Source organism: Echinococcus granulosus (assembly GCF_000524195.1).
Source record: "Echinococcus granulosus chromosome Unknown EG_S00034, whole genome shotgun sequence".
Taxonomy (NCBI): Eukaryota; Metazoa; Platyhelminthes; class Cestoda; order Cyclophyllidea; family Taeniidae; genus Echinococcus; species Echinococcus granulosus.
This window is the reverse complement of record NW_020170414.1, coordinates 20528-39024: the sequence shown is the minus strand read 5'-3', so window position 1 is coordinate 39024 and position 18497 is coordinate 20528. Positions and strand designations below refer to the sequence as shown.

At 43.5% G+C, this 18497-nt stretch overlaps 3 protein-coding genes across 3 annotated transcripts; all 3 read left to right on the top strand. All coding sequences in view use genetic code 11, as the record gives it.

Moving 5' to 3' along the window:
- Window positions 1-2429: 2429 nt before the first annotated feature.
- On the top strand, window positions 2430-4095 carry EGR_04965 (40S ribosomal protein S3; the record flags this gene model as incomplete). Its single annotated transcript, XM_024494214.1, has 5 exons — window positions 2430-2465; window positions 2542-2858; window positions 2897-3218; window positions 3520-3725; window positions 3786-4095. The coding sequence occupies 5 exons, from the start codon at window positions 2430-2432 to the stop codon at window positions 4093-4095; spliced, it is 1191 nt and encodes a 396-aa protein (XP_024351308.1).
- Window positions 4096-5009: 914 nt separating this feature from the next.
- Window positions 5010-7614, top strand: EGR_04964 (hypothetical protein; the record flags this gene model as incomplete). Its single annotated transcript, XM_024494213.1, has 4 exons — window positions 5010-5165; window positions 5671-5871; window positions 6705-6827; window positions 7582-7614. The coding sequence occupies 4 exons, from the start codon at window positions 5010-5012 to the stop codon at window positions 7612-7614; spliced, it is 513 nt and encodes a 170-aa protein (XP_024351307.1).
- A 7344-nt stretch (window positions 7615-14958) lies between these two features.
- Window positions 14959-16621, top strand: EGR_04963 (Atherin; the record flags this gene model as incomplete). Its single annotated transcript, XM_024494212.1, has 2 exons — window positions 14959-16493; window positions 16561-16621. 2 exons carry the CDS (start codon window positions 14959-14961, stop codon window positions 16619-16621), a joined length of 1596 nt encoding a protein of 531 aa, XP_024351306.1.
- Between the last annotated feature and the right edge of the window lie 1876 nt (window positions 16622-18497).

The following is an 18497-nucleotide window of genomic DNA, read 5'->3' as shown; positions in this document are numbered from 1 at the left end:
ACATCTGTTCGATCATGTGAAATAATCCGCCGACTAATCTGACCAAAACTATTGTTCCATTAACCCTTTACTAACTAAGCATCTCTCAAGCATGTAATTCATCTCAACTATTAAAAAGAGAGGCGCATTCGGGGAGTGGGTGGTTTGACCCCACGCAGAGGTTAACTTCGGTTTTCTCAGCCGATTATGAGCAATTTATTGCTAATTAGAAGGAATCAGGAAGTCAGAGCTCCTGGAACTGTTTATTTTGACAAAACATGGAATTTTTGACCTCTTTATTAAGGAATTTTGACCTAGCATCTCCACATGCCTACGATCTTCGTCGCTGTTCCCCAGGAGTGGTTCTTACAGGTTGCGCATGGATGGCAATAAAGGAGATGGCAGAGGAAGCACTGCATCAGCAGAAGTGTTGCGTCAAATACCTGTTTGCATTTGTACCTTTCATCTCTACTGAATCTGGAAGGGAAAGAATGAACAACTAGATGAAGAGAAAGAGGGACATTCATTTATTTTGCTTACCATTTAACATATTTGAATAAATTTCCTACTTTAATCAAGGTCCTAGAACTGCAGAACGATAAGACTGTTTACCATTAAGAACTCCAAATTTTTCAATTGCTATTGAGAACGAGTGTGTATACCGCATGAATTTTCTATTGAGGAGATGAAATTAAGATGAAATATATCAAACAGGGCAAAACAATGTAAAATATGAGAAGGAAGATGTAGTAAACATTTTCAAAGTAGTCTCGAAAGGCATCATGGGAATACCCGGATTCGGGAGTTAAAAATATAAACGAAATCGTACATGCGAAAAACAAACGACGCGGGACGAATTGAGTGAAGACTCTGGGAATGTCGATCACTTCAAAAGTGGATATGTGTCTCAAGAAAATATGAATAGGAAAATAGATTAATCGAAAATTTCCAAATTTTAGCGTAACATGAATTAGGAGTCTCTATTTCAAAATTTTGTTCTTAGCAATTTCCTTATTCAAAGTTAGATGAAAGTATATGGAACTATATTCCTGGTCTACGGAAACATTTTTGCCGGAAATTCCCGCAGGAGGAAACAATGCTACTATCAAAGGAAGACCCACCTAAAGTGCAGTTGATCATCTTTAGCTGAAGTCCGACCAGTCCCTTAAATCAAAAAAAAATTGGAAAAATTTGTTTATCAGAGTATCAGTATGTTACCTTCACAGACGTTGTACTACCTTTTTCTCGTTATCTGCAAGCAGAAACATTCCATGCGCCGAATTTATTTTTTTGAACAAAACCAAATGGTTCCTCTTAAAAGTTACTTGTCTTGCAAAAGTAAATTAATCGTCTGGAGTTGCCCAAATGTCGGCGGGCTTCCTGCATTATTATAATACTCTAAAAATTCACTGCATCAGTATGAGTTAATTTTAAAGCCATTTAGCGAGGTACCAGAAAAGCGCAGATTGCATGTGCTTGATAAAAGTAAGTGCACAGTTCTAAAAAAAATAAGAAGTCAATAAAAAGTATGCACTAAACAAAAGTGTTCCGTTGATTTCAAGATGTCAAACGCGCCACAAAAATCCAGCATGATTTATTTAAAGTTTTGGACCTTGTAACCTAAGCTGTGCGTTAGCAAACCATAGCTTTATCAATGTAAGTAAAGAGGAAACAAAATTTTACGAGTTGTCGTGAGGACGCACTTTCAGCCAATGGACAGTCCTACAACAATTCACAATAAATTGTCGTGTTTAGAGATAAAATGTGATCGAAATCTGTCATGTAAAATTTTATACACCCTAATCCCACCTCAACATGAGTCGATACTAATGATTTCAATTGTAAATGGGGCTGAAATAACTATTATGATATTGATTAAAACCGCAGTACACATTTAATTAAAGTGACATCTAAGTTTGGAATCCGGTGGTTTGGGCAAGCATCGAGGATGAGTAGAGTAAATAAAACCCCAAAGAAATGGTAAAATCCAATTCCTCACAAAATACCAACTGTACAAATCGCTCACCCAAAAAATGGCATCATACTTGACTTAGTGTTTCTTGCACGATTTTTGATATTTAGAAGGATATCGATCCCCTCACATCGCCTGCATAATTAGGTGACAAAAGCTATTTCGTTTATTAAAATACTTTTCAGGTTTTATGATGATTTGAAAGTTATTTGGTTAATGGTATCTCGCAGTAAAAGCAAAATTTTGTTCGCAAATAATGATCTGCTTCATTCTATTCTCCAACAGTGTATTCTTGCTGTTGATACCTCGAAATTCTTAGACTGCATTAAATTTATAAAGTTAGGTTTAATTATTTTTTGTGCTCTCTGATTATGAGTTAAGGATATCACCTTTTAAAGTTTTTTTCGCCTATTTCATTTGGGAATTGTTTGATTTCGTCCAAACTAATAATTCCGCGCTGTACAGTTTAGCCGCAAGCATGGCTGGGACGGGTCGTATGTCGCTGAAGCGTAAGGTAACTTGCTTCGCTTTTTGTGCCTTTATGGTCCACTTCTTTGAGCATTTGTGCAAGTATGCCTTGCTGCTTCTAGTTTGTGTCCGCTGGAGTATTCAAAGCAGAATTGGACGAATTTCTCCGTCGTGAACTGGCCGAGGATGGATATAGTGGTGTCAAGGTTCGCTCAAATGAGCGTCGCACAGAAATCATCATTTCGGCGACTAAGACTCAGGCTGTTCTAGGTGAGCAGTCGCGTAGGATCAGAGAACTTACCTCTCTCATCCAGCAGCGGACTCGCGCTACGAAGACTATTGAGTTGTTCGTAGAAAAGATGATGGCTCGCAGTTTGAGTGCAACAACGCAAGCCGAATCCCTTCGCTACAAGCTTACAGGTGGCCTTCCCGTGAGAAAGTAGGACATTCTATACATGCATCTACCACTTTTAATAGGGCCTGCTACAGTGTCTTGAGATTCATTATGGAATCGGGTGCGCGTGGTGCTGAAGTCGTTGTTTCCGGAAAAATAAAGGGTCAGCGCGCGAAGTCCATGAAGTTTTCCGACGGATTAATGATTCACTCCGGTGACCCAGTTAACTACTACATCGATCGTGCCGTTCGTCATGTGCGTCTTCCCCAGGGTATCCTTGGTATCCGGGTAAAAATTATGCTGAACCACGACAGCTCCGGGAACACCGGCCCCAGAAAACCTCTCCCCGACTTTGTCTCTATACTCACTGCAAAGGAAGAGCCCGTGATTTCGCAACCCTACTCTGTGGATAAAGCGCAATAAACAAATAAAATCGAACTTGTATTGGATATTTATGTATTGAACGCTGGATTGTTTGCCATGTTTAATACTTGTTTTGGTTGCTTCTATTCGGTTTTACCGCTCGTACTCGGGACTTATTAGTAGTTGGTGTCGAAGCTGTGTTTACTCCGGACGTGGGTGGCGTCTCGCGAGTCTACGGAACTTCTGCTCCAGCTTCAACAAATAACGAATGTCTAAGTGGCTTGTGGCAGGTCCCGCCGCGGGTTTGTTCAGCATTGCAGGATCCCTTCCGATGTTGTTCTAGGTGTCTGTCCTGCTCTTTATAGGTCTGAGGGTGGCTCGCCGTGTTCGAATTCCGTCAATCACTTTGGGGGTTTCCAGTCTATTTGTATTAGGTTTGCAGGGAATTGATCCCGGGGCCTTTCACTCGTCGCAGCACAATTTTGTCTTCGGTTATGCCTGCGCCTACCTGGCATTCGAGTGCTGCGCGCTACCGCCTGTCGTTTATCTGTGACTCCCGTGCCTACACTGGGATGAGTAAGCTGCGCCATGTGCAATCCCCTTTTCCAGTGAGGGCTGCCCAACTAATCGCCTCTCTCCGCGTCTTTTGAATCCACCTTCCGGTGCAGTCATGCGATTGGTTTGCCCTGAGGCTATTGACTCAGCGGACTCAGACGTTGTGGTGGTTGTTGGTTGGCGCAATCTGCGTGGCACGCGCATTTCCGGAAAAGTCACTTATCCTGTTAAATCCCACCTGCTACCCCTAATGAATATACTCATTTACCCCTCAACAGGCCCATCATTGAGAAATAAGATAGCAGAGCTGGTAGGCAGCATGTCGAATGTAGTAGCTCGCTTGAGGGCGCCGTTTCGCAGGTAGCTGATTCGCCACGAGGAGCTTATGCTTCAGTAATAAATCCCGTTGAATGTGTTTCTGGGTGAGCACGCGGCAAACATGCCTCGTCCCTTTAAGGATAGGTTTTAAGGAAATATTCGGTCAAACCCACTGGTAGATTGTGATCCAATTACCAACCCGAAATCCGTTCTCACGATGTCACTCATTCCGCAACTGAAGTATTTTTAATTGCCCAAGTTCACATAATTTTACTCGCATCACATCACCAGCGGGGATCAATGTGACGCTCCCGTGTAGAAGTATCATTCTGTACACCGTAAAAAAAAATTTTCGCAGAAGGGGCCATTTGAGATGGCCAAAAGTACCCTTTTTGCACATGTGAACAACTGGAACGAGGGCTAGAAGGATGCAGTACAGTTTGTTTAGAATTTGCGCATACACCATCACCGCGACACACGAACAACTGATGTGTGAAGGCTGTCACGCAAAGGGGCGGCGTGGGCCTGCCTTCTAAACTAACAATGTCATTGGTTCATTTATCATTATCGCAGTTAGCGAGATTTTGATTCGTGCAAAACTTTTAATGGACCCATAGCATTGCCACCAGTGGTCCGTGTCGCCCTCTTTTTGTCATGCCGAGGCGGCGAAATGGCAGAGCGCATTACTACCACCTCCGCTCGGCGGCATTAATTTAGAAATAATTTTTTTATTGTATTACTAAACGCCTAAAATATTTATGTCTTTCTGAGCCCTACTTTTATTGTACCAGTGTTTTCTACAAATTTTGTCTTTAGGGTTTGGCAAATCTTTCTGACAGTGGCCATTTTAAGCTATTTGATTAGTTTGTGGAAATTGGCCTTAAGCTAGCAAATTTTATCAAAAAACAAGGCTAACCGAGCAATAGGTCAAGGCTAATCGTCAACGTGACGAGTTGATGAATGGAGGAGGTGTCACGTCACACAGCTCTTATCGATCGCCTCCGCATCCCCACTGTTCATCGGTTTATCGATCCACGCGGCAAAGGTGCAATAATGTGTGACCTCATTTTTCGTCCAATCAAAATCCGCACCGGTTTACCCACCGCCTCAGCTTGGGTGTGTGCGCTAGTAATCCCCCTAAAAGTCGTTACTTCTGTAAGGGTTACTTTTCTTTTAGGAAATGTATACCCAAATTTCGTACAGAAAGCGTAGACCATTGACAGTTTAATTGCTTGTCAACTGAAGGAACGTTTGTAACTTCGCATAGAATATCCTTTCCTGTTGTGCATCATTTAAATGCTTCTCCTCCACCTTTGTAATTCCTTCTTAATGTCGTGAGCAGGATTTGTTGCTAATATATATTGCACGTCGATGTATGTGTCAATCTTGTCAGTGGCACATGACAACTCGGGCTACGTCACCTCATTAAAGTGATTATTTCAGGCCTGTAGCAATGTATTTTTCAATACAGCATAGAAATTCATAAAAATTCAACATTTCATGAAAATGCGACGCTAATACCACCACCATCTATAATTAATCAAAGTGTTTATGACGAGAATAGGAGGCGACTCTTTAACTATTTCCGCTAGCTGAAGGACTCTCGTGTCTCCTGTGAAAGCTACAGAGACTATACGACTCTGGAAGTGGCCTTATTGTAAGCACACAGAAGGATGCTTATTCCACCTTGTCGTGGTCGAGTAAATGTGCCATATCTGATAATCTGCGGGCTGTTTTGCTTCCCCACAACTCCCGCGTCCCCCCTCCCGCCTCCTCAGCCTTGTCAATGCAAATCCCACGTGCATTCCACAAGGTGTGGAGGGTGAGTCAAAACTACCAATAATAACAACATTGAATCGCCTTAGCTAGCCTGCAACTGTTTGAACAACAATGGGGGAGTGTGAAAATCCCACAAAAAACCCCTGGAATCGGTGTTTTTCTCCCCTTCGCACGCCTTGTGACAATTGTGTGAAGCTTTGTTAAAACTCACTCCCAATCATGTCATCAAAACCTTGAAAGTATGTCGTTTAAATTCATAATTTCCACTTTTTAGTACCTCATCTCTTAACAAAGGCTATTGTTGAGTAACACAATGCCCTAACTGCGAATTTTCTTGTGAGAAGGAGCTAAACGATGGCTTATTCACACAGCATAGTTATAATCGGTTTGCGACTAGTAATTCCAACCTCAAATAGGTCAGTATAATTTACAAGATACTCAGACAAAGGATGCTCAAACAACGGGTTTGGGTAGGAGGCTAAGCAGGTGGAGGTGAATATATTGACCCCCAGGCAGGTGGAAAATAGCCTCTTTGAGAGGCTATTCGATCCCTAACCCCAACGAAGATGGAAGAAGTGTCGTAGATAAAATTATAATTCCTGTGTGTCTTGTTTAAAATCATGTAGCTCCCTCTTTCCCACACCTCACTCTATTGTATGGTCATGACTAAGGCATTGTGATGGGTCCACTAAGACAAATTTTTTCTCTAATTCGCACCGGAATGGTAACACAGTCAAAATACAAAGAGTACGTTTTATCTAGGGACGAAAAATCTCCAGTTTGTTTATTGGGTAGACCACTAAACTACCGCTGAGGCCTGAGTGGTTATAGGTGTAGCTGGAAGGCCGTGCCGTTGGATAGTAATACAAACTGCAGGAGTTGACGAGTCCACGCAGTCTTCGGACGCTCTTGCGGTCACTGTTATACCTCGACAGTAACGAGGCCTGGTGTAGACCTGTAGGTCTAACTAGCATTCCTGATTGTCACGTCCTCTGCGAGGTAGATGGAATCTATGTAAAAAACAGTGCTAAAAACAGGGTAATGCTTTACAGCAAGCATAGTCTGCAAGTCAGACTCTTTTTGGGGTCACGTTAGTTAAAAGCTAACATTAAAAATGGGGTATCATGCCCTCAGGCTATGATGCAAATACTGCCATCTGGGAACCAATAGGAAGCCTGTCTTCGAAGTCGGTTGCGATTCGTTGAAACTGAATCTCGTTCCACTGTAGGTAATGCACAAAATTTAAATTCTCGAGTTGCCACAAGCTAGAGGTCGTTTTAACTTCCTCTGTAATGCGCCTAATTGGATATCTTCCTTCTAGAATATATAGATTTGGTAACAAGCCAACGGAATAAGGTTCCTCCCTCACTTGGATTGGGTTCGAGTACTGTTGCCACCACAGGTCATCTCTGAGGCCGTGATAAGGCAAACTGTTTTTACTGTACAGAAGTTCTAACACTCGGTCAAATGTCAAGGAAGTTTATAGATTAAATTAAGCGTTCCTAAATTTAAAAGTTGTGGATGTGGCGCCCCCCTATCAGGTCGTCGAAGTGACTATTCAAATTCCGTCTAACATCTCGTCTCTACTTCTTCCTGAAAAAGAAGATCTACTTCATAAACAATTTATTGGACCTAAAAGACGCATCATTTATGCCTAATCGTGATGCCGTGGTGGTTTTGTACAAATCTACAGATGCTCATCCATGAAATCGTCAAACATTCCACCAAGATCCACGTGTTTTCCCTTTTCCAGAACCCCCAGTCGCGTTCAGTTGTCGTAGTGTAGACTCTTCACGCTTTGTTTCAGACACTTTCCAGGTGATACTTTGTAATGATGCATTGAAATAATCAAACAAACCGACCATCAAATAGGTCAACATTCGTCGGAACCCTCAGAACAATCGGAATTGAGCCTTTTGGGAGTTTATCTACCCATTTACGAAAGGGAAGTAATTATTCTAGTTTAAATTAACCATTTCTAATCAAATTCTTATGAAAATTGTCAAAGCACTCCAAGATTATGATACCGAAAGGAAAAATTTCATTTGTCTCCTCCTCCGTCCCTATCTTATATCAGGACAGTTTGGGAAGTCAATTGATGTCATGGGATCTGTCAAAGCCAATCCACATCCGTTGAGATGAAAAAAAATCATCCAATCCATTGGTCTGGAAGTTTTCCTTCATTTTTTTGCTCATTTTTGGCAATAGATGTGGAAAATTTAAAAGCAAGAATGTCGGATTAATAGGATACTAATCGTACTGCAACACAAAACCAACCCCCTTAAATGGAGCTCTCATCCACCGCCTCGTTGAAACTCGTTGGATTGGAAGAAGGGTGTTATGCTAATCCATTAGGTTAATCCTTGAATTGATGAGAATTGTAGGAATGCTTAAAGGCATTCGAAACCGTCTTTTAGTGAATAATCCAATCGAGAAGCAAGTAACCCCTAGAGGTGATGGTGAATGCTTCAAAAAGTACTGTTGAAAATAGACTTTTGCCTCCTTCCAGCATCCGACTTATTGTATCACCTTTAAGAAGAACACTTCTTTAACATCCCAAAGCATTAATTAACCAGATCTTTGTTAAGAAATTTATAATATGTTAAAAATCCAGGCTTGAGGTTGATTTACGTGAAGGATTCTAACAATTTCCTCCTCCGATGGGTCAGCAGAACGGGCGGTCTCATCGCTATTTCTACATCTAATGAGGATTGCTGACAAATGTTGGCCTAAATCAAACATTAAATGGGCTCCAAATTATTAGACCTGCATTTACTTGGGGTTTTGGGTATAACAAATTACAGATGCTACATCAGCACCGCATTAACTGTATGGTTGATCGGAATCAGCAGTTTCCACAGATCCTCAAGTAAGTCCAACAATTTCAGAGAACCTTGCTGGTTTTTTGATATAGGGAACACCATCATCAAGGCGATTACCTGGTAAACTGAAGATACAGAAACAAAAATTATGCTGAATGTGCCCTTCTTCCCTATCTACTCGTCACAATCTCGGAGTAGCACCGATCCAATTCTTTGAAAAGGACCATCCACACTTTTAATCTGCCTGATAAATAGTCGAAAAGCATCATAACTGTTTTATCACTCCTTTCTGAGACAATTCAATACATGAAGATAGGCTGGTTATTTTGTAAAAAAAAATAACCAGGGAAGGAGAGTGAAGTTGCTACAACTGCACCGGGAGCAACAACGCCGCCCACTCATTCACCGGTTGGTTGAAACAAATCATCCGGTCTAGTCTTGCAGCCGCACAGAAATCAAGCACCTTCAATGTCAGTGACCAGAATTTGCGTTCATTTCATGAATGGGGAAGTGAAAAAAAGGCGCTGGAAAAGTGTAGGTGATGCATGATGAGATGACGTGAGTCCAAAATTCATGTCTAATTTCCACTAAAGGAAAGGCCAAATAGGTTATTTGAAATGTGGGCTATCTTGCCATAAAATACCACTTTGTAAACGCAATATTTGGTGTTTGAAAGGTAGCCTAGCAGATAAACAGCCTCATAGAATCGCTTAACAATCTCAATGCTCAGTCACGTAAAAAGGTCACTTTACCGAGAAGGCAAATCTTTGACATAATTTACTGCCAACTATCGCAAAATTCCTCCCTAAAAATGTGTTAACTGTATTTTTAGTGAAAATTTCTCAACCTAGAGAACAAATATTATTATCGTGCCATTGTAACACTTCAATTTCGGTTTAGGTTTAGATTAGGCACCCCCGTCACACATATGTGACGCCTATATTTCCTTATTTTACCGTGCGAAACACATATAAACTATGTTTATTTAGAAAAGCAAGAGAGGAGAAAAGTTAATACAGTATCTAATTAAAAGTTATGGCATATTATGACAGGAAAGGGTTCCGTCTGTAATGCCAGATTGAGCCATGCGGCAGTGGTAGTAGCGAGCCCATTAACCAGCCAGTCTGATTAAGGGATTGTCAAAGTCACAAAATGTCGGATTTGCCTTTGTTATTTCTAGAAAAATTAGTCCAATCTACGCTTAACCGTACTGTTTGGACCCACTATTAGAGGGTGAACATGTACACATACCTTCCAGACTTCCATGCGTGTAGGCTAAAGTACACGTCATATTAGGAAGAAAAATTTCGCGCTCTTTTTAAAACCCATTTATCTCCATTACTCCCACATTTGCAGACTGGGAGAGGTGTGAAAAATTGCCAATGCCTTTTTTCTTTTTCTCCCCCGCTTGTTGATGTTGACGTTGTTCACCGCCGCCGAGAAGTGACGCACTTCCTACATGAGGCATTGGAGCGGAAAGGCATTTCTGTTACCAGTTGGTTCATCTAACCCGGCTCCCGAAACCGCTGTGGGCTCGGTTGTAAATTTGTTATTATGGTATTTCTTCCAGCCTGTCTGCCAAAATCCTTCCCTTTTTTGTTTCTTCAGAGGTGACTTAAGGCGCCCACTACAGTTGAGATAGAAGCCCTTGCTGGTAGCATAAAATCGAGGTTTAGGGTTCACTGGGATATTTTGAAAGTTTTTAATTGTAAAAGAATTGTGTGTTACTCCTGGCAACGACGAAAAGGCGAGATCTTGGTAAAAGGGAGCTATTACAAAATGAATCAAGCTAACGTCAAAGTGATGGCATCAAAGGGTTCAGTTACTGTTACCGAGGTGACCCATGTAAGCACAACCGTTACTCAATCTGTTGAAATAGTCAAGGTCGTTAGATAGGAGGTCATTTCAGGAATCAGTCAACCTGGATTTTTACCATAGGAATAGCTAATGTCAGGAATTGTCTACAGGAGTTCATCCCTAACGCATGTGATGCATTTTCCATCAGATTTGCCTCCTTGTCACCTTAATCATTCAAAAGGTTCGATCCTTTTAAGCTGAAGTCAATGAAAAAATGGTAAAACAACCAGGTTTAGTTGAATCACTTCTCAATGGAATGAAGGAAGGATGCTTCTAGCTACTTCCAGAGAAGCAAGTGGCATATTTCAATGGTGCAGAAGAAACAGATTTTTCCTGGAAAATTTTGGCTCAACTTTATAGCACACAGTGCCAATAAGTACCCAAAATTATCACTGACTCAACAAATCAGGGGTGTTTTATTGCACTGTGTGCTTAAAACGCCTGCTATCGGAGTCACGTATATGTGACAGCTGAACCTAATCAGCTTATCGAAACTGATTCACCATATTGTGTTACAAACTGATTGAGTGGGTTTAAAACAAAGAAAACAAGAAGTCTGGCCCTTTTAGTTGGAGGATATTTACCATTTCCATTCGTTTAGTGTCATTTGTTCTGCAGTGGCGGATTTGCCTCGGAGACCATTGTTTACACGTCTTCTATCCAAGGGTCGACACTTAAAACTGCAAAATAACCGTCTAGAATTTATCTATATGCCTCAAAGAGTACATTTCAGCCATTAGAGCTCTTTAAAATGCTCGTTTTTGAATGACCATAGGCTAAGCCATAACCAAGTAGTAGCCGGGGCTAGTAGACTAAAGCGGTAGGTCTGATGGCTCAAAATATTTATATTGCTAAATGTTAATCTTCTAAGACGTTATTATTTCTCGCAGTATATCTTTATTTTACCTATTTGCTACTTACTGGAGAAGGTGGGCGGTCAAATCAGCCCCCTTTTTGGCCTTGCGATGGCGTTAAACTGAACCACTTAGCTGAAATTGGAAAGTTAAATGTGTCTATTATCTAGAAATATTAATTGCGGGTTGTTGAATTCCCTAAATCCATTCTACCCCCTCCCTCCTCCTCCTCCATTTGACTGCCACCATGATAGGGGGCCTGTAATTAAAGGTGTTAGAGACAGACCAATCCTTTCTTTCGTCACAGCGACAGCGTGGGTCACCTCCTCTAAAATGTCTGTCACCGTAGTTAGGGTTGTGAAAAGAAAGCATCTTTTAATTTGAGCTGCGGTAGGCGAATAAATTCCAGCAGAACCTCTTGATGCTTGTTGTTTGTACTTTATACGGCTATTCACACACACACACGTGATGTCAAGCAGAAATCATAATTTAAAATTCCTACGCTTGTTGAGCTCCTGACACCAGTCGAGTCCTTACTTCAAACAGCATAATGTCAAAATTCCGATCCACAAACGACGAACACACACAAAGATACATTCATGCACACGAGGCGAGTGTTCACACCGCACATAAAGCCAACGCCGATGTCAATCAGCGTTGGTGTGTTCTTCTGCCTTTGCCTTACCCTCCCACCAAATGCAAATTCTTCCTTTATGAATTTTACTAGCCTAGTGGGAACCGCCAGCCCCTCTCCTTACCACTTGGATGTTGTTTAAACTGCTTGAGTCGTGACTCCTCCTACCCAAAGGCATTCCCTCTCTATTGATTAAGTGGCCGCTCTCCTCATCAATTCGGCTTGTCAATCGACTTATTAGAAATTGGTGAGCATTGACCCCTCACTAGAGGCAAAAATTAAAGGTCAGTGGGGTCAAATCAGCATTACCGAGTCATCCCAGTGACTGTTGCAACACCTAGTGATCCCATTGACAGTGGTAGTCAGGTGATATGTTGATATTTTGATAGGGGAAAGCAGTGTGCATTGAGGAGTTCGGTTAGTCCATGAGACCATGCCATTTTGGGGTTGATAAAATTAACTGCCTCGGTATAGGATACTTCCCCGGAAGTATTTCATACAATTGTGACATCTTGATTAGCTCAAACTGTTCCTACATATCGATTTGATTTACTTTTAAAAGATGTGCACTTATGTGGCAAGATATGTGCAATGGCCTTTCGACTGGTCTAGCTCACAGCCTTAAAAATGTGCTTGGTGAAAAACCCAGTTACCTACATTAGCATATGAATTTAGATGCAAATAAAGGTGAAGGAATATACTACTCATTTTCCGCTACAAAAACCACTAACACAAATGCGACTTAAATTCAGCGCCACTCACGTAACCAATCACATTGCAAGGGTGGTAAATCGATAAAATCGATCCGATATGAGCGTGTGAAACAGTCAGGACTATATAAAGGACATCGATGTGATAGGAGAGCGGGCGGTCTTGCCCCCCAGTGTAGAATCGAGGCATCACCCACCCGGTATTGAGATAAATGACTGCTTACCAAAACAGGCGAACAGTTGACTAGCCATAGAATATTACCCCATTGGATTACAAGTGAACTCCATTTCCGATGACTCATCATACTGCGATTTGATTATTAATGATGAAGAAAGCTCCGATTCTTATTTTTTCGTGCATTATTTTTGCCAGAATTTAGACATGTAAAATGAGTGCAAGTCACTGAGCAATGTGATTAACTGACATTCGCAGGCGTTAAATAATCAGATTGCATTTCATCCGGTTGTACAAGTCCTCACAACCCAATTTCGGCAGTGGCATCGGCCTTTTCATTGGGATTACGAGTAGATAATAGCATTTTTAATCACTCAACGAGGCTACACAAACCCGTAGGAGCATACGACCGTGTTTGCTACACATACATACACACACACAAAATGTTTACTTCTCACATGCCGAGGTTTTATCCAATTTGGCATCCGTTTCGGCACAGACGCTTTCGAAGTGTATCAAAGAGGAGGGATAAAAAGGGGTTAGGTTAACTTATTACTGAACAAAAGCAGTATTAAATTTTGGGGAGGGCTTTGCAGTGCCTCCGGTGCTAATTGTTAATGTGTGTCAGGTACTGCGTCCGGAGCTAATCCAATGCATACCATAATCTGTCACGGGTTTGGAGGGGCTGCTTTAGCTTTCAAACAAGGGAAATAATCTGTGCGTAAACTTGATGCTTTCCTAGCCTGTTCCAATTTCCGAATTTCGTTTGTGTATTTGATGCAAAGAGAGTCGTCCAGTTTCGTGGACCCTACAATGAGAAGGTCTCCACCATGCGCGATAATCAGTCGGTCTGTAATCAGGGAATGGAAAGGGTTGTTTTAGCATTTTTGAGGAATCAAATCGGAAAAAGAAAATGATTTAGTTTTTAATTAACCCATCTTATAAATCGGGACACCAAGTACCCCAATGCATGAGGCGAGATTCACACGTTAGATAAATCGTTACCCCGAGACATGCAATCTCATTATGATGTTTCCGTTTCCCAGCTGACACGAAGTGGGGAATTAGGAGCTGGACCAGTGGGATTTAGCTCACTCACGACTGCTTTTTGTCGACTTCGTGAGTGGGATGTGCCTCGGAGGGACATTCCAACCACCGTTGAGTCACATAAGTCTCGACTATTAATTAATTAAGCACCCACTAGCCTTGCTCCTTTGGGTTTGAGGCAGATTTTATTCACTGATAACCCTTTAATGGTGGTTAAAATTATGAGCATAAACGGTATTACAAACTAACTAATCGCAAACGGCAAACGAATCGAGGTACCACGACGACAACGACGCACTGTGGTTAGGATTCCCCTTCCGCAATTAATGTCGAGGCTGTGCCTCTCCACGCCTGGCAGTGTCGCTGTTCGTGGTGGCTGCAGCACGAGGTGATTTACGACAAAGGAGGCCCGTATTTTGCGCTTACTGCGAAGAAGTTTGCAAAACCCGGGAAGCGAGCGAGATAACGCATGCATGCACCTACGCACGCACGCAGACACACACACGCACCGGAAAACGCACTTGATGCGGATGAGCTGTCAGTTAGTAGCTTATATATTGCATGCGTGTGTCCCCTTTGCCTACTGCCTCGGTATATGAATTGCGTACTTGTGCGAAGCCTGGGTACGACCACCGACGCACGTACACAGACACGAACGAAAGCACGAGCGCACGCACGCACACACACAGCCAAATCGGATTAGTGAGCCAGACACGCTACCAGCGTTCCAGCTATAGGACGCCTGCATATGCACGCTTAATTAACGCGGTGTTGTAGTGAGGCAGACACACAAACGCCCACACACACGCACACAGCCACCCTACCTTTGCGCGAACGCGTATAAGCGCTGTAATGCGATTGGTGCTAGCTTATTCGCGCGCAATAAACTATCGACGGGGGAAGCTAGGCATTAGCCAATCAGGAGGGCGTAACACAACAGCGTGACCCAACTAGCCTTCAGGTTGGCTGAGCCGAACGCGCTTGTAGCTAGCATTTGTGCTTATGCGCGGTATCATTCATTTACGCGAGTGATGTTAGCCGCGAACGGGTCCGTGGGGCCGTCGTCCTCCAACAATGGTACGGCTTTGCTGACTGTGAATGGGATTATACCAAACCAGCAAATTAATGGACAGCAGGGAAGTCGTGCAACTCCCATTCTCACTCCCGCCTACTTTCCCAACACCGCATTTGCATCCTTCCCTGTTCCTTTTTCTGGACCGACTTCAGTCGTGCCATGCATTACCTCACCGCCATCAGGAACAATATTTCAAAGCCCCGGGGGACAATTTCCCTTTAATATGGCCGGTTCTATGCTTGTAGCGCAACCGCAACCGGTTATAAATGGGACGCCAATAAGTTATTCGTCCTTCAGCCAACCGGTGAGCGTAGCAAATACGTCTCCCCCTGCTGCAGCAGCCGTGGTCTTGACAACGCCAATAACCACAGACGTGTGCATTACGTCTACTGCCTCATTGCCTGTTATCCACAACGGTACGGTATCGATCGCCCCCTCGACAATGCAATCAACAACACCAAATCTCAACAGCACAGTGGCTGATTCTACACCATCTATTAAATGCAAACCTGAAGTTAAACCAGTTGTACCTTTAGGCACAGTTATACCCACCACTCCAACTCCAGAGGCGAATATGGCCTCCCTGGAAAAGTCCAATTTTAATCGCGAGCTCATCCTTGAGGCAATTGACAAACTGCGCGACAGAAAAGCCCGGCCCGACATGGAACACATTTCATCCCTCCTCCGACGTCAACACAATATCCCACCCTCTGACACGCAGATTTGTCTCAGCCGGCTGGCGGAAGTCGGAGCCGTCGTCTGCGTCGACTATAAGGGGAATTTAAGCTACAGAAATCCTACCAAGTGGCGCAAGGCAGCAACATCGTCTGGGATTATAACCAACAGACCAAATATCAGTAGACGTCTCCTGGATGCCGTTCGCTCACTGATCCCCGAGGGCGGGGACTCGAATCAAAGTTTTACCTTATTCCAAATCGAACAAGCTCTGAAACAGCTGAAGCCTTCCGTTCCCTCTGCTACCACCCCCGGGGAGAATGAGGGGGACTCTTCATCGGTGGCTTCCCCGATGACTGAGCTGACCGGATCAAGCCTCCGAATGTGTATAGAGCGAGAGGCGATCTTTGGGAAGCTCTTTAAGCTACCTGATGGGCGTTTTACGCTAGACGAAAACGGAGACAAAAAGCGCAGCACTGTACCTCCGACTCAGTATAATAGAAGACCATTTTTGGGCAAGCTACCGCCGCAAGGCACATTCGGCAAACCACCAATAGCTCCGGCGCTGGATTCAATTAGTGGGAAATCGTACAGTGTTCTTTCAATCGCTCCCGGCCGACCGCTAGCTAGGCGACCGCCATTTACTACCGGAAAACGAGGCCGACCTCCCAGCATTAAAGCGAAGAAGATGCTCACCTCGTGCTCGCAACAACCCATTCTGCCTGCTCCACCGGACAATCTTATGACTCCTTCATTGGAAAAGGCAAGTTTTCCCATTCATTTCATCTCAGCTTTTTTTTCTTCCTTTGCCTGTGTGTATGCATGCAAGCACATTGCTACTTTGTACCATCTCTATCTCGCACTGTGCTGCTACCGCTGTTAGCAGCGGTGATGGTGGTGGTGGTGTTGGCGGTAGTGGCGCGATAGTGCCGCCGACAGTGTAAAATACGAGACGCTGGCTTGCCGATTTGCCTGCCTATGAATGTGTGCGTGCATGCGTGTGCGCGTGCGAGACATAAAGACCGACTCCTTTTCACATGCGATTGGCTGAGAGAGCAGGAGACTACTTTAGAGGCGGAGTGCGCGTGTGTTTTCGTGGGGCGTGTCTCCGCCCTCATCTCCCCACCCCCTTCCCTTCATCCTGGCTCTCTCGCACTCTGTCGTCGTCCCCAGGCCAATTAGGCGGACGTGCGCGCGTGCGTGCGTCTACGGGGGCGTGCGCGCAAACACACGTACTGGTGCGCGAGCGAACGAGTGATGGCAAACTGCCTGTCTCCGGCAGTGACTCACCCTACCCTTGCGCCACAGCACTTCGCTATTTGTGTGTGTGTCGTTTTTCAAGCAGTGTCTGCATTTGTGCGCACCACATGCACGCACCTGCGCACATGCGTGCGCACGCATGCACATCGTCGCATATGGGTGTGTGAATGCGTGTATTTCCCAACCTCGATTATTCGATTTTCAAGTATCCCTTTCCGTGCTCTCAGGTGGTGCACTTGTGAGCTGGCAGACGCTATTACTGTCGCAACCCTGGACTCCCCTCCACCTCGGTTTTAACCAGCCTGACCAATCACCAAACTGCATCCCTATTTAAATACACCTCAGCCGGTTTTCTGGCCATCTTAATGCCTTGGTGTCTCATAAAGTAGTTAAGTTGCGCCTTTGTTTACTTCGTATTTGCTGTCGCTGTCAAATAAGTTCCCTTTTAGATACTCATTTGGACGCTGATGTTTCTGTTTTAATTTTATCCCTTCTTTTTTGGAAACACAAGCTTCTTTTTTTGTTACCTTTGAACTGTTTTGTGGAAAGGAAAGTGCAAGGCTAATACGACACCACAATAGAGGTGCAGTAGACAGCCTTGTCATTAATCACTCCGGTCGTGGTATCGAACCCACCACAGCTAAGAACAAAGAGCGCTTAAAAGTGGCCAGTTTTCACCCAGTCTCGTCCATTGCAAGAAGGGCGTTGATTTGGTGAAAGCATCGGCCTCCTGTGCATTTGGAAGTCCCTTTTTGCGTGAAGGACGTTGCTGCTAGTCCCTACTTTCCATCACGGTGCATGAGTCACGACCTCGAAGGCCGTTTAATACGTGTTACTTAGCCTGAGGCGCGTGACGAGGGGAGGAGGAGGCGGAGGCGGTTTAGAGAGCGTGACCGTCCTAATGGATTTCCGTATGAGATGTGGCAATTTTATTTGATCAAAAAATGCTGGTAAAATGCTTTCTCAACTAGCAACAAGTTTCATATGCTATTCACATAATTAGGCCAATTTTTACCTTCAAAAGCATAAAAAGAGCTGCCTATAGAGCCTTGGTAACGTATAACACACTGTTTTCGAAACTTCCAGCCTCGTCTATCTAAAATTTCCATCGATGTTTTGGTAAAAAACGCATGAATGCATGTTTTGGCACCTTTAATTATGGCCGATTCGTGTCTGACCTTACCATAGCGTCGCTAATCAGCTCACAGACGGCATACTGGCTCGTGTAGCTACTTTTTGTCCACTAAATCCACATTTTTTCTTTAGCTTAGTTGAAAGCTGTAACATAAATTTATATGTGCACAGCTCAAGTGTAACACTTCTGGTACTTTTTGGTAAACTTCAGTACTCTTCCCCACTACCTGATGCAAGCAACCAATAGGGAGCGAGAAGTATTCATTTGGCAAGTTGGGTTCAAGGTCGCTTTGTTCTGTAAACACAGGTTCTCCTTCATTCATTCATTCACTCACAAACACGCTGTGCATCGTTTGTGTTTGCGTATATTCTTCAAACAATGCAATCATCGCTAGAACTCCCAAAATTACCTTAAGTAATTCGATA